At 52.1% G+C, this 14,831-nt stretch overlaps 1 protein-coding gene across 4 annotated transcripts in view; it reads right to left on the bottom strand.

The window, feature by feature from the left end:
• Positions 1-14,610, bottom strand: part of SLC29A3 (solute carrier family 29 member 3) — a 42,568-nt gene extending 27,958 nt beyond the window's left edge. For 3 of the 4 annotated variants that reach the window (XM_036928482.2, XM_036928484.2, XM_057505955.1), the window contains exons 1-3: positions 14,109-14,188; positions 13,696-13,907; positions 10,711-11,009 (exon numbers count right to left, since the gene is read on the bottom strand). In XM_036928482.2, the coding sequence (XP_036784377.2) occupies positions 10,711-11,009; positions 13,696-13,840 (444 nt within the window). In that variant the 5' untranslated portion in view covers positions 13,841-13,907; positions 14,109-14,188. Of the gene's footprint in view, positions 1-10,710; positions 11,010-13,695; positions 13,908-14,108 lie in introns of all 4 variants that reach the window. The other variant, XM_036928486.2, reaches the window with a different exon arrangement.
• Between the last annotated feature and the right edge of the window lie 221 nt (positions 14,611-14,831).

The raw sequence follows: 14,831 nt of genomic DNA, 5'->3' as shown, positions 1-14,831 counted from the left end.
GCTCTTCACATATTCCCTCCCTCAGTGCTCACAGCACCCCTTTGAGGAAAGAGTCATGTAGCAGATGAGGAAAGCATGGCTCAGAGAGGTCAGGTACTTGCCCAAAGTCACACAGCTCAAACCTGGTCCTCTGTCCCCACAGCTTGTACCCTTGTCTGCTGGCACAGCAGAGAGCCTATTTTATGTGTTAAAGTGACCATTTCATAAACTTCCGTGGAGAAAGGAGTGAAAGGGGTGCCCTGGGAGCCAGCAGCCAGTGAGGCTGAGGCCAGGGTGACGGCCATAGAGGGGACAATTGGAGGGACTTGAGAAGTTTCAGAGGTAGAGTCAACAGGACTTGCTGATGGATTGAAGATGGGGGTGGATAGAGGGAAATAAAGAGTAACCCCTAGGTTCAGGGTTGACACACTTGGGGTAAGTAGGGTGTGCTGACTGGGCAGGAGAGGGGTCTGCTTTGTGTGGCTCCAGCGTGCCAGGTATGATAATGACCCCCCAGTAAGATTCCAAATCCCTGAATGTGGGATGACACCACATAATCCTGGAAAAAGGGTCTTCCTCCTATTTCTTTTCTCCCCACTGGTCCAGGACTGGCACATGACAGGCCCTCCACAAACACCTGTAGATTCATTCATCATTTTGCACATATTTATCAGCCTCAATAGATATTCTGGGCACAGAAGATTTAGTCCAAGTTCCCACTTTCATGAAACTAACGGTCTGGTCAAGGAGACAAATACACAAACAGATAAACCAGATAATATGTCAGGCAGTGGTAAGTATTATGAAAAGAAATGAAGCAGGGTAGGTACCCCTATAATCTCAAACACCAGTGGGGAAAGAACTAGTCTCAGGGTTGGCATGTGACTGTCCTGAGGCCAAATCTGCCCACCTCGATTTTTATAAATAGCAGAAGGGAAATGGTCACCCCCATTTGTTTATGGACTATGTATGGTAGTTTTCACTCTACCAGGGCAGACAAGCTGGAAAAGAGAACAGAGGGCCCACAAAGTCTAAAATATTTACCATCTAGTCATTTATAGAAAAGTTTGCCAACCTCCATCTAGTTTCTTCATAAGGAAATGGAGCCCTAGTCACCCAGCAAATATGAAAAGAGCCAGAAACAGAAGCCAGCTCTCCTGAATCTGCCAGTCAGGATGGGAACACCTTTCCTGTCAGCCCCTCCACCCCACTGCTCCCTGACACCCTCAAGGGGCTCCCTAACAAGGGCCATGCTGGCTTTTGATCTCATCTGTTTTGTTCCCACTAAGCACCCAGAGGCTGAAACTTCAGCAGGCAGAGAAGTGGCTCGGAAACAGACAGAGGGAAGGGTCAGAGAAACGGAACCTCATAAAGCCACACTCAAGTGATCCCAACTTCTGAGGGCTGAGAGCTGCTTCAGGGCTCGGTCACTGCTGATGTGAGGGCCAGCCCCTGCTTCCTCTTCTGCACCCCAACCATGGGGTAGGGCAAGGAGGAAGAGGCCTTCCAAGAAACCTCCTTGCATAGCCCCTGCCTGACAGGGGGAGCTTCTGAAGCGCCCACGAGGCTGACGCGCATCGGCCTCCCAGGGCTCAGGGCTGGGGACAGGGTGAAGGCATATGGGTGAAGAGGAGGTGGTCTGGGGGTGCTCCAGCCGCTCTCTGTAGAAGAAAACCCAGAATAACCCCACCAGAAGGAGGGAGTCCTGCGAGGATCTGCCAGCACATGCTCATCTGACAGGCCTGTGGGGAGGCTGTTTCTCTTTGGAGGTCCACATGGTCTGAAGCCACAGGCTGCTACAGGCCTCTGCCTGCACACACACACAGTCACACACAAATACACACACACAGCAGACCCCCAAGAGGCCAACAAGGGCCCCCAGGTGCCTGCTGGCCCTCATGCCATAATGACCCCTATATGGAAGGCACCCAGCAAAGGCTCCAATTTAGTTCTGTTCTCTGGATACACGCGATGATCAATCACGTTAAGGAGACACTGTAGCACTTAAGGCCCAGGCCATGTTCTAATTTGTCGAAGAAATCACCTCTGGATTCTAAGGATGGGCATGGGAGGAAATAAAATCGAAGGCAGAGGGGGAGTGATCGACAGACCACGAGGGCCAGGGAGCAAGGCACAGGTGGGAAGAGGGGGCTGTGAGCACACGGGGAGAAAATAGAAAGAGAATTTGAGAAGTCGTGGCCACCAAAGGCAGACTGACAACGTTTCAAGTCGGGCTTTTTCTCTCTCCCTCTGCAGAACACAGCAAGAGCTAAAAACAGAGGAAAAGGCCATCACAGGTATATTTATTGGGAATAGCATGCTGGCTCGGTCTGCAGTGAGAATCAGAGGGCAGACAAGGGAATTTAAAAAATGACTCACTTTTGGTTCTAATTTTTAAAAATGGTTTAGAAAAGCCATCCACACTGGCCCAAACCACTGGGCAGCTGGGGGAGGGGACTGCCCTCTCTCACTTACCCATGCCCTGTACAAGAAGCCTGGAGCCCTACTTCATCCTGCCTGACCCCAGACCATCCCCATCGTCTCCTTTTCTGGGATGACAGGGCTCAGGCAAAATCCTGCCTTAATACACTTTTGTTGGGGGAGAAGGGATGTTTCATTCAGCACCATCCTTCCAATTCTGTTCTTAAAAAGTGGATTGCCAGAGTCTATACAACTTTTCCACGTGGACAGATCTCAGTTGCACTGGGATTGGTCTGCAGGAGTGTCATGACCCGTCTGCATCCAGGGTGATGCATGCTTCTCAAGGAAAAGCATGCGGCACAGAGGAGTGGTTTCTGCATGCCTCGCCACCTCAGGAGCCCCTGACAGCAGTGCCTGGGCCCACCCTGGGAGGAGTCAGCAGGGCGGGATCCAGGAATCTGAGGATTTTCCAGTGGCCCAGGAAATGTGACGCAGACTCAGATACCCCTGGGTTGGCCCCCGCTCTTGTCTTTGTAGCCCTGTGGTGTCAGCAGGCTCCTTATGGCTTCCACTTCCCTCCTCTCTGGGGGCAAATGCATCCTCATGGCTGGCTGTGAGGCTAGAGGCAAACAGGCTGGAGCAGGGCTTTTCAAATTACAGCTTTTAAAGGACATGAAATCCACCTATTGGGTCACAACCAGAATTTGATTTCATTTTTGGTTTGACTGCCTTCTCTCCTATTCCTAAGGGTGAATCACCTGCCTGCTCTACTGGAACCCCCTCCTCTGGGCACCTGCCCATGGCAACTTCTGCCCACGGACCTCCCTCAGCTGCACTTCCTCCTCTTCCTCAGCACCCATTTTCTCCTGTCTACTTGGTCACTCACATGAGCACACAAACTGGCCGCTTATGTCCCCTGCATGAAAAACCAAACCAAACCAGAAAATTTGTACCCTTCTTGACCACACGCCCCTGTAGCTCCTGCCTCAGTGCTCTGGAATGAGAGTGTTTTAAAGCAAAACTCCTAGAGGCAGTTCTCCAGGTTTGCTCTCTCCAGTGTGCTCCTCCATCCTGTGCGCATAGCCCTGGCCCAGCTTCTACACTGCCCCACAGCACTGCTCCCTCAGGCCACCGAGGACCTACACAAGGTTAAATCCAAAGGCAGGCTCTGTCCTCAGCCTAGGCAGCTTCTAAGCCACTGCTGATCACTTGCTCCTCCTTGAAAACTGTAATTAGAGACTTTTTTTAAAAGTCTAAATGCTGTTTCATGAAACTATTGTTTCATTACGGACATGTAGGTCTTGCTAGGTGAAATGTACCTTGTGGTCAAAAACAGCAGAAAATGCTGACATGGAGCATAGGGTTAAGAGCATGGACAACATGGATTCAGGTGGCCTGGTCTGAGTCCCAGTTGTTACTTTATGCCTGGGAACAAATTACTTATATTTTTGAGCCCTGGTTTCCTTCTCTGTAAAATGGGCATAATAATACCTATCCTTCTGGGCAATAGTAAAGACCAACAGAGATCATGAAAGTGAACCCTCCAGCACACAATAGGTTGTTTAATAAATGCTGTGAAATAAATGAATGAACCAGTGCCCTTAGCACAGTGGCTGGCACGTGGTGGGGGCTTGGTAAAGGCAGCAAATGTCATTAGGGGTCAGCATAGTCCTCACAGAGCAGCTGCATGTAGGAAGTGTGCAATAAGCATCAGGATTTCCCCCCCAGCAGTATCTGGAGCACCGTGCAAATGCTGCCGGCAGGCCTGCATGCAGAGAGGGTCCAGGGCCACAGAGCCCACCACCAGGGACCTGGCGGGTGAGGGTGCTACCAGGCCAGAGCTGAATGAAGTCCTGCTGTCGCCCCCTGGGCTCCTCCCAGCTGCCCTGCAGTCCCATGAGACAGCACACCCAGCTTTCAACCATATATGGAGCTTTTAAAAGACAAATGACTCGTGGCTCTTAAAACTCCTGGAACAGGTCACAGTCTACACTCTAATCCAGCAGAGAGAAGCTACTGGCTGGTCCTCCCATAGACAGCCCACAGAGCAGCAGAGGCCAGGAGTGCCTCCATGGAGGGCTTTCCTCTGTCGGTGCACATGGCTTCCCTTGCTTTGCTGTGTCACCCCAGGTGCTAGGACATCCACTTTGGGGCCCAGTCAGCCATACTGCTCCTCTTCCAGAAGCCTGGCCAATGCAGAAGAAGAAGGTGGCTATGGAGCCCCCAGTTCCCACCAAAGGGATCATTTACCGAAGAAGGGCTGAACCTCCTCCCACAGCCCCCACTAGCTGACGCAGAACTACAGGCACCGGGGGACAGCACAGACAGGCTGAAGATTTAACCAAGCATAAAGCATTTAGGCTAGATGGGCACCAGGACCCCATCCACTTACATTGTAAGACACACCAGTGAGGAGCCCCAGACTCCCTGAAGTAACCAGGCCAAGGAAAGCCATTCCTTGGTCTCCCAGCCAGGAGACTGCTCTAATTCTCTAAGACGGAAATGCTTCCTTCCATTGCCAGCTTTGACACTGCAGGAAGTTCTTCCAGAAGGCTCACCTAAGTCTCTCATGATGTAGTCTCAGCCTGTTCAAGAGGCACTCTAGAGGAGACAGAGAACAGGTGCTCATTACCCCCAACGTAGTAACATTTCATTTGGATTATATGGCTGCACGTTGGCTTCACCTGGACAGCTTAAAGATGCTTATGCCCGGGCCCCTCCTTAGACTGCACCAGAATTGGGGGCAGACAGGTAGGCTTTAAAAGTTCCCCAGATGAAGCTCCCTAGCTTTCAAAGCTCAGCCACAGATGAGAACACCAAGGTAGACAGAGAGGCCAGAGAATATGCTAGTGACCAGTACGGGCTCTGCCGACCTCCAGACTGCTCCAAATTCCAGTTCTATCACTTGCTAGCAAATGACCTTGGGTCAGTGGCCCAAAATCTATGAGCTCAGTTTCTCTATCTGGAAAGTGAGGATGGCAGTACTTAACTCAGCAGGTCGTCCTACAGATAAAGTAAGATGGTAGATCCAGGGGTAGGTGAGTACATTGCAGAGTAGGGACTTTGTGAGATCAGCAGGTCATTCCCAAGACCTCTGACAATCTGTCCTTCAGTTTCCTCTTCTCCAAACTAGTTCATTCTGGTTCCTTTTAACCCTTCCTTCCTGAACTGGAATGGCTAGCTCCCAGGTCATGCTATCCTGATTCTTTGGAAAGAACTGTTTGATTCTTTAGGGGCTGGGCCAAGACCAAGGTGCTATAAATGATGGGATGCCCTAGGCCCCCACCTACTGAACCAGGCCAACGTGAGTCCCTTCTCTAGAGCAGAAATCCCACTTCATGTCTAAGACAACCCACCTTGAAGATAAGAACTCCTTTTGGAGTGGCCACTATGACTCCCAGATCTTCTTCTGCTCCTTTGCAGAGCCATGCCATCCCTATCTTGGATTCCTCCCCAGCCATACAATAACTGAGGCAACAGAGTTTTCTTGTGTGCTACTGTGCACTGGGCACTTGCTGGCTGTGCCACGGAGAACAGGATGTACAGGAAGAGAGTGGTGGTCACTGTCCCGAAGCGCTAGCAGCTTAGAGGGAGAGGCATTCTCATTTGTGATATGGGTGTTCTCATCATAGACAACAGTTCCTGCCTCACGATGGTGCTGCAGGGTTAGAGCAGATAAGGCAGGCAAAGTGTGGAGAGCAGTGGCTCCCCAGTAAGTGCTCAACACCACGAGCTGTGTGGTGAGAACCTGCTGGGGAGATACAGGAAGCTCCGGGGACTCAGGTGAGGAGGCCCTGACTCAGCGGGGTGGCAGCAGGGGAGGCTCCCAGGGGTCAGAGATGCATCTGCCTCCTGTCCCACTCGCTGGGCTGTTGGGGCCCCCTCAGATCAGAGCATGGACAGGATGGCAGGAAGTTGCCAGGCCTGGGTCCTGGCCCTGCTGACACCAAGTCACACTTTGGGTCCCACCCACAATATGACCACGTTCCATGGTCCCCTCAGAGAAGAGCAGGCCAAGGCGCACAGGAAGAATGTGTGCAGTGGGAGCCACGGAGGCTTCATTGCAGGGAATGACCAGGAGAAGGTGTGTCTCTCCACTCTAGGGCAGAGAAGTGGGGGAGGTGGGGGGAGTGTCCGGCTTATAATCCCTGGCCCAGGGGCAGCCTGTACAGGCCTGCAGGAGAAGCCGAGAGGAGGGCATCAAGAAAGCCCCACAGGGGATCAAGAAGTCCCCCGCAAGATCACAGGCTTACAAACCCCAGTGCCAAGGGAGGACCTGGGCAGGCTGGGGAGGGCAGGGGTGTGCAGGTGAGAGCAGGAATCAGAGATGCTGACAGCCTGGAAGCTGGGTCCAGAATGCGGGGGCACAGCTAATGCACCAGGTCTTCCAGAATAATAAAGGAAGCCAGACCACTGACAGGTTCTCTTTGGGAAGAAAGTGGACATTCCATGGGATCAGGGTGTGGGGTGGCCCCTGTCTCCAGGACAGACCCCTGCACACCACTCTCTGAACATGACCAATTTGCAATCATTTATCCACCTAAAGTCTCCAAGAAATTCTCTATAGCCCTGCGTAGCTGTGTGATTTGAGGTAGGTTACTACATCACTCTGAGCCCCCTAGCTTCCTGTCCAGAAAAACAGGATTAATGAGAGAGAGTGTGGTTAACCCCCCAGCCAGTGTGGCGGACCCCAAGTCAAACTCTGAAGGTGGCAGCTACCATGGCTCCCCAGCACCATCTTTTCATGTCAGTTCTTCCTCGTTTATGCTCTAATTTTCTTGGCTCTGAGCCCATAGGCCTGTGGTGGGTTTATTCAAAGACTTATTGCAGAGAACAAAGACAAGGGGGCAGGTGAGCAGGATGCTTTCTAAACTATCCCCAAAACTGTTCCAAGCAGAAGGAAATGAGCCTGCAATGGGAGGTGACCTTGAAAGTGGCATAATTTGGAGGGAGGGGAGTATATGCAAGCATTCCTACTGAGTCAAACTCCCCATCCAGTAGTATACATCCCTGGGAAATATTAAAACAAAAGTAGAGGAAAAACCAGACCCACAGCTAATTGAGTTGCAGGTGGCGACTGGAGACAGACCTATTTGACTCTCCCTCCCTTTCCCCCAAAGTGGCCCTCAGGTGACAGAGTAGACCAGCCACATCTCACAGGGAAATCAGGAAGAGAGGGGGAAAGGACTGGGGGGGTGGGTGGCAGGAATGAGGAATTAGGCAAAGAAAAATGGGCCACAAAATGCAGAAACACCCCAGCATGCTTGCTTCCCAGACCCGGCCCATGAATCGAGGGGTGACAGGTCTCTCATCTCTGATGCCAAGAGCCAGAAGCTCCGGGCAGCCGCAGGTACTACATCTGCACCTGCCAGCACTAGGAAAGAGGCAATAAAGCATCATAGCAGGGCCTGGAATGCTAAGTGCCTGCAGCTGGGAAGGAATCGCCTTGCAGGGAGAGCAGCTCACGGCAGACGTCCACTGTGCGTCCACTGTGCGAGGGCCGGCTCCCAGAGACCACAGCCTGCACTTCCTCTCTCACCCTGAGCAGCCTGCTCCTGGGGCTGCTGAAGTGGTAGACAGGGGAGGGAGCAAGATAGCATCACAAGCAGTCTAGCCCTGGGGACCATCCTTGGCCAGGTGCCCGACCAGAGAGAGAGGAATCTTCTGGACCAAGCCCAAGTGGGCTGGGTGATTTACTGAGGCTGGCTGAATGGGGGCATGCTTGAGTCACTGGGTGGATCATAAAGCACCCCAGCGAAGCCAGACATCTGGAAATACACCAAGGCCACATGCAACTTAGAAGTGTGGGCCCCATGCCCCAGATGATAATAACAATAATAATGTTTATACATCTCTTAGAGTGTGGTGCCAGACCCTGTTCTAAGTGCTTTGCAAGCATATTAATTTACTTAATCCTCACAATAACCCTAAGACATTGGTGGGAGTTATATACCAGGAAGATGAAGCAGCAGAGAGGCCAGAGAGCTAAGCTAACAGACGCAGGGTTTGAACCCATGCAGTCTATTTCCAGAAGCCATGCCCTCACCAGTGCCACTCACACTCTACTGTGCCTGCCAGGTACCCAGGGGCTTGCCAGCATGCCGCTCCTGACTCAGCTGGCCTGGGGTGGGGCCTGAGACTCTGCATCACTAACAAACTCCTGGGCAATGGCTGGTCTGAGGACCACACCTTCAGCAGGAGACTGCATTTACTACTGCGTGGCCATGATACCTCTTCAGCTGCAGAAGTGGGTTTATACCTCTCTGCTCTGGCCCCCAGAACTGTCTATGAATTCCTCAGTTAACAGAAATAGGCCCTAAGTGGGTATCAGAATCAAGGGGCTAGGACTGGGGGAAGGGGTATGAAGTCTTAAAATCCCCATGTCTGCACCCCATGAGAATCTCTGGGGTGGAGCCCAGATACAGATATTTTAAAAGCTCCCTGACATGTAGCTATGGTAGAGCCCTTGAGACAAACAATGATGCTTTAGTGGACATGTCAGTTCTCCCCTACAAAACTGGGGAGAGTGCATTGGGGTTAGGTCAGGAATTTCAAAGGTGCTTTTAGAAAAGGTGTGGTGAGCCACCTCCTGGGCCAATGGAGGGGTGTGGCCAGGGTCTTCTAGGGTACCCTCTTGTCCACTGGGGCAACCCAGAGGAGGGGGCAGCTGGCAACCCCCCGGCCTGGCATGCCTTCAGAGATGTCCCCTATTCTCCCATCCATGAGCTTTCAGGAGAGAGCAGACATGGGCCTGGATCAGCTCTGGACACTGAGGCTCCTGACAAAGATTCATCAAACCTCTGAGCCCTCTTTTCATCTAGGCCTTGACCTATTAGCCCCTGTCCTGTCCTCTGTCTGCCTAGCCCCTTAGAAAGAATCCTGCTAAGTCAGTTTATTGAGAATCCTCCCACCCTTGGTATCTAATCACTCTCAGTATGTGATCCAGTTGCTCACTCCCCATCACTGGTGTATTTGTCCTTGGTCTGCCTTTACAAGAATCCCCTAGCCTTAAAAGCTCCTCTTAGTAATTTCCCACCCACTGATGCCCCACTCTGCTCCTTGGCTATAAATCTGCCCTTGTCCTTGTAGTATTTGGAGCTAAGCCCGATCTCTCTCCCTTACTGTGATAGTCTTGAGTAAAGCCTTCCTTACCATTTTAACAAATGGCAGAATAAATTTTTAACACTCCCCAGTCTGATGAAAAGTCACCCCACAAACTGAGCAGCCCTGGGTGGTGGAAAAGGGGCTTGGTGTCACCACTAATAGAATTTAGACTCCTCACTGTAACATTCAAAGCCCAAGCAATGACTTCAAGGCCCAGGCAGCGATCTCAGGCCTAATTCCTCTCTTACGTGCACCCCCATACAGCAAACCTAGATGCCTTACTGTTCCTCATACACACCTAACTTTCCTTCCATTTTACCTCTGCCCAGGCTTTTTGCCTTCTCGTCCACGTGCTCTGATTCAGAGCCATCTTTCCCCTGGTGACAAGACTACTATCCCTGAGTCTTCACTCCCCCATCTTCCACAACTGCACAACCTCTCATTTTAGCCCGGGATGCAGTTCTCTGGGTTAAAGACTGCATTTAAAGACTACACTTCCCAGCCTCACTTGCAGCTCACATGGTCATCACGTGGCTGAGTTCTGACCAATACAATGTAGTCTGACACAATGTGTGTTAGTTCCAGGAGCATTCTCATGCCTCTCCTTCCCCTCTTCCTATTTGATGTAATGGCTGGAGCTCCAAAAGCCATCTCATACTGTGAAGTGATCTTGAACATGAAGGCTACACATGAAATGGAGCAAATATGTTCCTAACATGGGACATCATACCGCTCTGGGACTGCACCCTCCGGACTTGAACGTGAGAGAAAAATGACTTTCTTTCTTGTTTTAGCCACTGCTCTTTTGGAATTTTCTGTAACATAGCTGAATTTTATTAGATCCACCCATTCAAATCCATGGAGGCACGGACTCTGGGTTCTTGGGTTTACCATACTACACTGCATAGAATCATCATTTGCAGCTTCTGCCCAAGTTACACAGTAAGCAATCTGAAGGCTGGGATTGTGTTTTACCCACTTCTATCTTCCCCTGCCACAGGAACCATGAAGACTCATACACAACATAAAGCAAGTCTTAGGACTGAGCTGAATTCTTTCTACTATAATCTGTACTTCTTCCTAATTTGCACCTATCGTCTCAGCATGCTGCAAACCTTCGTGGAATGGTGCACCCAAGTCAAGTTGCCCCACACCTCATCCAAGCTGCTTGTTCCCCATTGCCTCCCGGAAGGAGCATGGTCTTACCAGGATGTCTGAGCTCTCAGGGTCCCCCTCTGGGGCTGGGCTGGAGCAGTTTTGGAGTTTGAATATCCAGTACTCCTTGGCAGTGACAAAGAAGTTCCATGGCAGGAGGCCGCCAATGCCCAGGCTGAAGAAGATGATGTAGGCACCATTGAAGCGGTCCTTGGGCCTCTGCAGGCTAGGGGGTGGGTGGCCCAGCACCTTCTCAAGCAGCGCTTCCTGATCAGCTCGGAGAGAGCTGCTTGCAGTTCTGTATGTGGAGTTTGAACTGCGATGAAAGTCATCCTCTGAGACAATGGCCACTATTGGAGCAGAGAAACAGAGACAGGGCAGGTGATCAGAAGCTGAGACTGGGCACAGCTGGGGACAGACCCATCCTTCAAAACTATGCCCCACTCTGGGGTGGACAAGGTCACCAAAGCATGGTTGCAGAGTTTCAGATTTAAGGATCAGGGAGAAAGAGAGATGTCAGAACTGTAAGTGACCTCAGGGGTCACCCCTTTCCCCCATGGAGGGATAACATAGGTAATAAAAAATGCAGGGGCTGGCTGGGAGTAAGGCAATGTGGCATAGTGGGGCCTGTGGCAATCAATTCAGAAGGACAAACCTGGTCTCAAAGCATTCAAATTTCTTTCCATCTATTAAAAAAAGAGCAAGGACTATTGCTGGGCAAAAAATTGCTATCTCTTTTCAACTTTATGTGGGAAAAGTAAGGAGCAGGAAAGTGTGCAGAATTTGCTACAATCTGCAAAAAAAGCAGAGACAGGGTGGGTGGGGAAGAGAAAAACATACATAATGTACATATTTCATCTGGAAGGATACCCAAGAAATTTCTAAGAGTGGTGGCCTCTGAGGAAGGAGGCTGGAGACAGGAAGGGAGGAGACCTCCCTGTATATTCTTTGTGCCTTTTTAATTTTGAACTATGTGAATGTATTACCTGTTCAAAAATAAAAGTGTGAATAAAAAGAAAGGCATTCAAATTAAATAATATTAAAAAAAAAACCCATAGTGTCTGGAGCTGCCTCCAGAAGCCAGTTTGAGACATCTGATAATCCATTCCTTCATTATAGGGGACACAGGTCCAAAGGGGAGAAGATCACAAACTGGATAAATTAACCAAGTCTGGGTTTGCAGTGCCTGCTTGGACCCCCACCTCTATCACATCTCACCATCAGACAAGTCACTATCAATTTGTGATGGTACCTAAGACAAATGAAAGATTCTGGGTTACTAGCAACTATGCCTACAGGGCACTGGGCAAGTCACCATGCTCCTGAGCCTCAATTTCCCTTTCTGCAAACCTAGGGAAGACTTCCTCCAGTGTTTATGGACTCCAACTGGCTGGCAATGCCTGGCCCGTGGTAGCAGCTGTAGCACAAACGTCAGCATTTTCCCTGTCATCCTGGGCTTATCACTTGACTGGCTGGCTGCTGAATTTGGCTGCAAGGTAGCATGCCCACTTCTATGCTGTACATAGCACCTAGGACATGGCAGTAGCTTGATAAATGGGAAATACTTCCCTAAAGCTGAGGATGGGACACTCTGTGGTCCCTTCTGCAGCGGCTTCCTCCCTAGCCAATAACTCAGTAAATAAATGCATCTAAGCTCACAGAGGAGGCTGAGCCTTAACTCAGAACATCAAGCCAGGCAGAGTAGTGCCTTTCTTCCCTGGTGAGATGGGAACACTCTGTCACATAGGCACAGAGCCTTATCCACTATTTCAGGAGAGCCTTACAACATTCCTTGGAATCAGGCAGGACAGGAATTATTGCCACCTTTTTTTCAGATGCAAAGAATGAGGACTTAAAGGCACTTGATTTGTCCTGTATTTGAACAGTAGGAATTCCCAATAAAGTTAAACCTAATACTCATGCATGCCAAGGACTGTGCCCAGAACTTGAGCCTGACAACAGCCTTATATGGTAAGTCCTACTCTAAGACCCATTTCACCAATGAAGAGGAAGGCTCAGAAAGGTTGAGTAATTTGCCCAAGGTCACACAGCTACCAAATGGCAAAAGAGAAGTTACATAGCCAAGCACTCTGAGGCCTAGGCAGACTTCTTGGCCTTCCCAGGAGCAAGCAGGTTGGCAATGTCAACCAGTGTCTGCTGGCTCCAAGTACAGACCTCTTTCTGGAAGGCCTCACTGCCACTGAGCTGTGAGTAGAGGAGATCAATGTTTACTGAATAAATGGACTCTGTGCGGCCTGATACTCTCCCCTACTGGGGCAGCATGTGCCCTGGAGCAGGCAGGCAGGTGGCAGCCAGATGCAGCCAATCTATTTTAAATTCCCCTGGCTGAGCAGAGCCCTTTCCCAGCCTTCTTCACTAACAAACTAACCAGACAGTGGGGGCACACACACACATGCACACACACGTACACAGTTTCTAACAAGTGCTTAAAAATGTAAAAATTATGAACCGTGCAGAACAATAGAAAAAGGGCAAGTGATTCTTTCCAGATGCTCCAGCTACATGGGTGGGTGCAGGGGCCAGAAGCTGGGTCACTAAGGCCCACACCTGTCTGGGACCCATTCTCAGCTCCAGGCATCTATTTGTCCAGGACCATTCAACCTTGACCAAGCTTCTCAAGCAGCAGCCAGGAATTTTCTCTGTCCTGGGTCACAGGAGTGAGGAAAGCCTTATTACTCTTTATAAAAGCTACCTGCTGGCTTTGGAGTAAAGAGAAAGAGAAAGAAAGGTAAGGAAGAGCCCCAGCGTCCCTAGCGCAGGCTGCCCGTGGCTCGCGTGCGGTCCTCAAGCACAGACGGGAGTGACCGGACTTGGCCCTGCTTCCTGGGTGGGGGGCCTGGGGGAGGGGCGGCCCCGCACACACAAGCGGAGAGCTGGGGCCTGAGGCCACTGCAGACCGCGGTCTGGACCTGGGTCCTGGTTTTGAGGAGGTTCCTGACTCTGGCTAAGTCAGTCCCGCCTCTGCGCCTCGGTTTCCTGATCCGTGAAACGCGTAGTGGTGCCGGTGAAGCTAACCTATGGGACAGCATTGCTGGGAAGCACAGAGCGCCGCCCAGAGGCCACGGCAGGAGCGGCGTCGGAGGTAATAGCCCAGCCTCGAGCTCCCCAGTCTGGACCAGGAGTCAGCCACCTTCTGGATCCTCTGGCCTGACTCGTTCATACCCAGGCCCCCCACACCCAGGAGGCGCGGTCCAGTAGCAGGGAGTCCACAGGGAGAGGGCGAGAATCTGGGGACGAAGGAAGATAGAAGCTCAGAAAGGGTTTAAATGAGAGGAGAGTGGGGAGAAGGCGCCGGGCAGAGAGGCTCCGGAGAGCAGCCGCCAGGAGCGCCCGTGGGGCAGGCCGCCGAGAGTGCGGGCCCAGGGGGCGACCGGAGGCCTGAGGGCTGGTCGGGGGCCAGGCCTGCGCCGACCTCGGCCCCCACTTACTGTCGCCACCGCGCTGCCGCCGCCGCCGCCTCCCCGGCCGCCGGGGCCACTGCGACTCAGGGCTTCGCGGGGCTGCAGGCCGGGCTCCGCCTCCGGCTCCGCCCCGGCCCCCGCGGCCGCCCGAGCTTCCCGGTTTGCAAACTCTCCTCGTTTGTGCTCTCCCTGCGCGGCGCCGGGCAGCAAGCACACCATCTCACAGGTGGAGGCCGAGGCTCCTGCCGCCCGGCGAACTGCCCGGGCTGGCCCTGGGGGGCGCCCTGAACCCGGCCTCCGGTCTGCTGCAGCCCGCTGCCTCCTCTTCTTGGAGCCGCCCGTGTCTCAGTCTTCCCTGAGGAGCTCCCAGAGCCCAGCTCCCTAGGACCCAGAAGAGCTCTCCAGCTCGCCCCTAGGACCCTGCGGAGCGCCCCCCTCTAGTTGCAGCCCCGCCTCCTCCCAGAGCCCCCTGCTGTTCCCCGACTGGGTGCCACTTCAGGGACCCCTCCTGCCTCAGCCTAGAGCTGGCTCCAGCCACCCAACGTTCAGCGTCAGAGCTCATTGTCTGGCTGCGGCAAGGGGGTAGCTGGGTCAGCAGCATACAGTCCTCAAAACCACCACCACCCCACCAGGCCCTCCCACCAGACACCACACCTTCATGTCTGAATTACAGGCCAAGGCAGACAGCTTTATCCAACCCTCTTTACATCCACTGTCTCATTAACTGTCACATGCCCTGAGGGCCACAGG

This window comes from Manis pentadactyla, chromosome 8 (genome assembly GCF_030020395.1).
Source record: "Manis pentadactyla isolate mManPen7 chromosome 8, mManPen7.hap1, whole genome shotgun sequence".
NCBI lineage: Eukaryota > Metazoa > Chordata > Mammalia > Pholidota > Manidae > Manis > Manis pentadactyla.
This window is presented reverse-complemented; position numbering and strand designations above follow the sequence as displayed.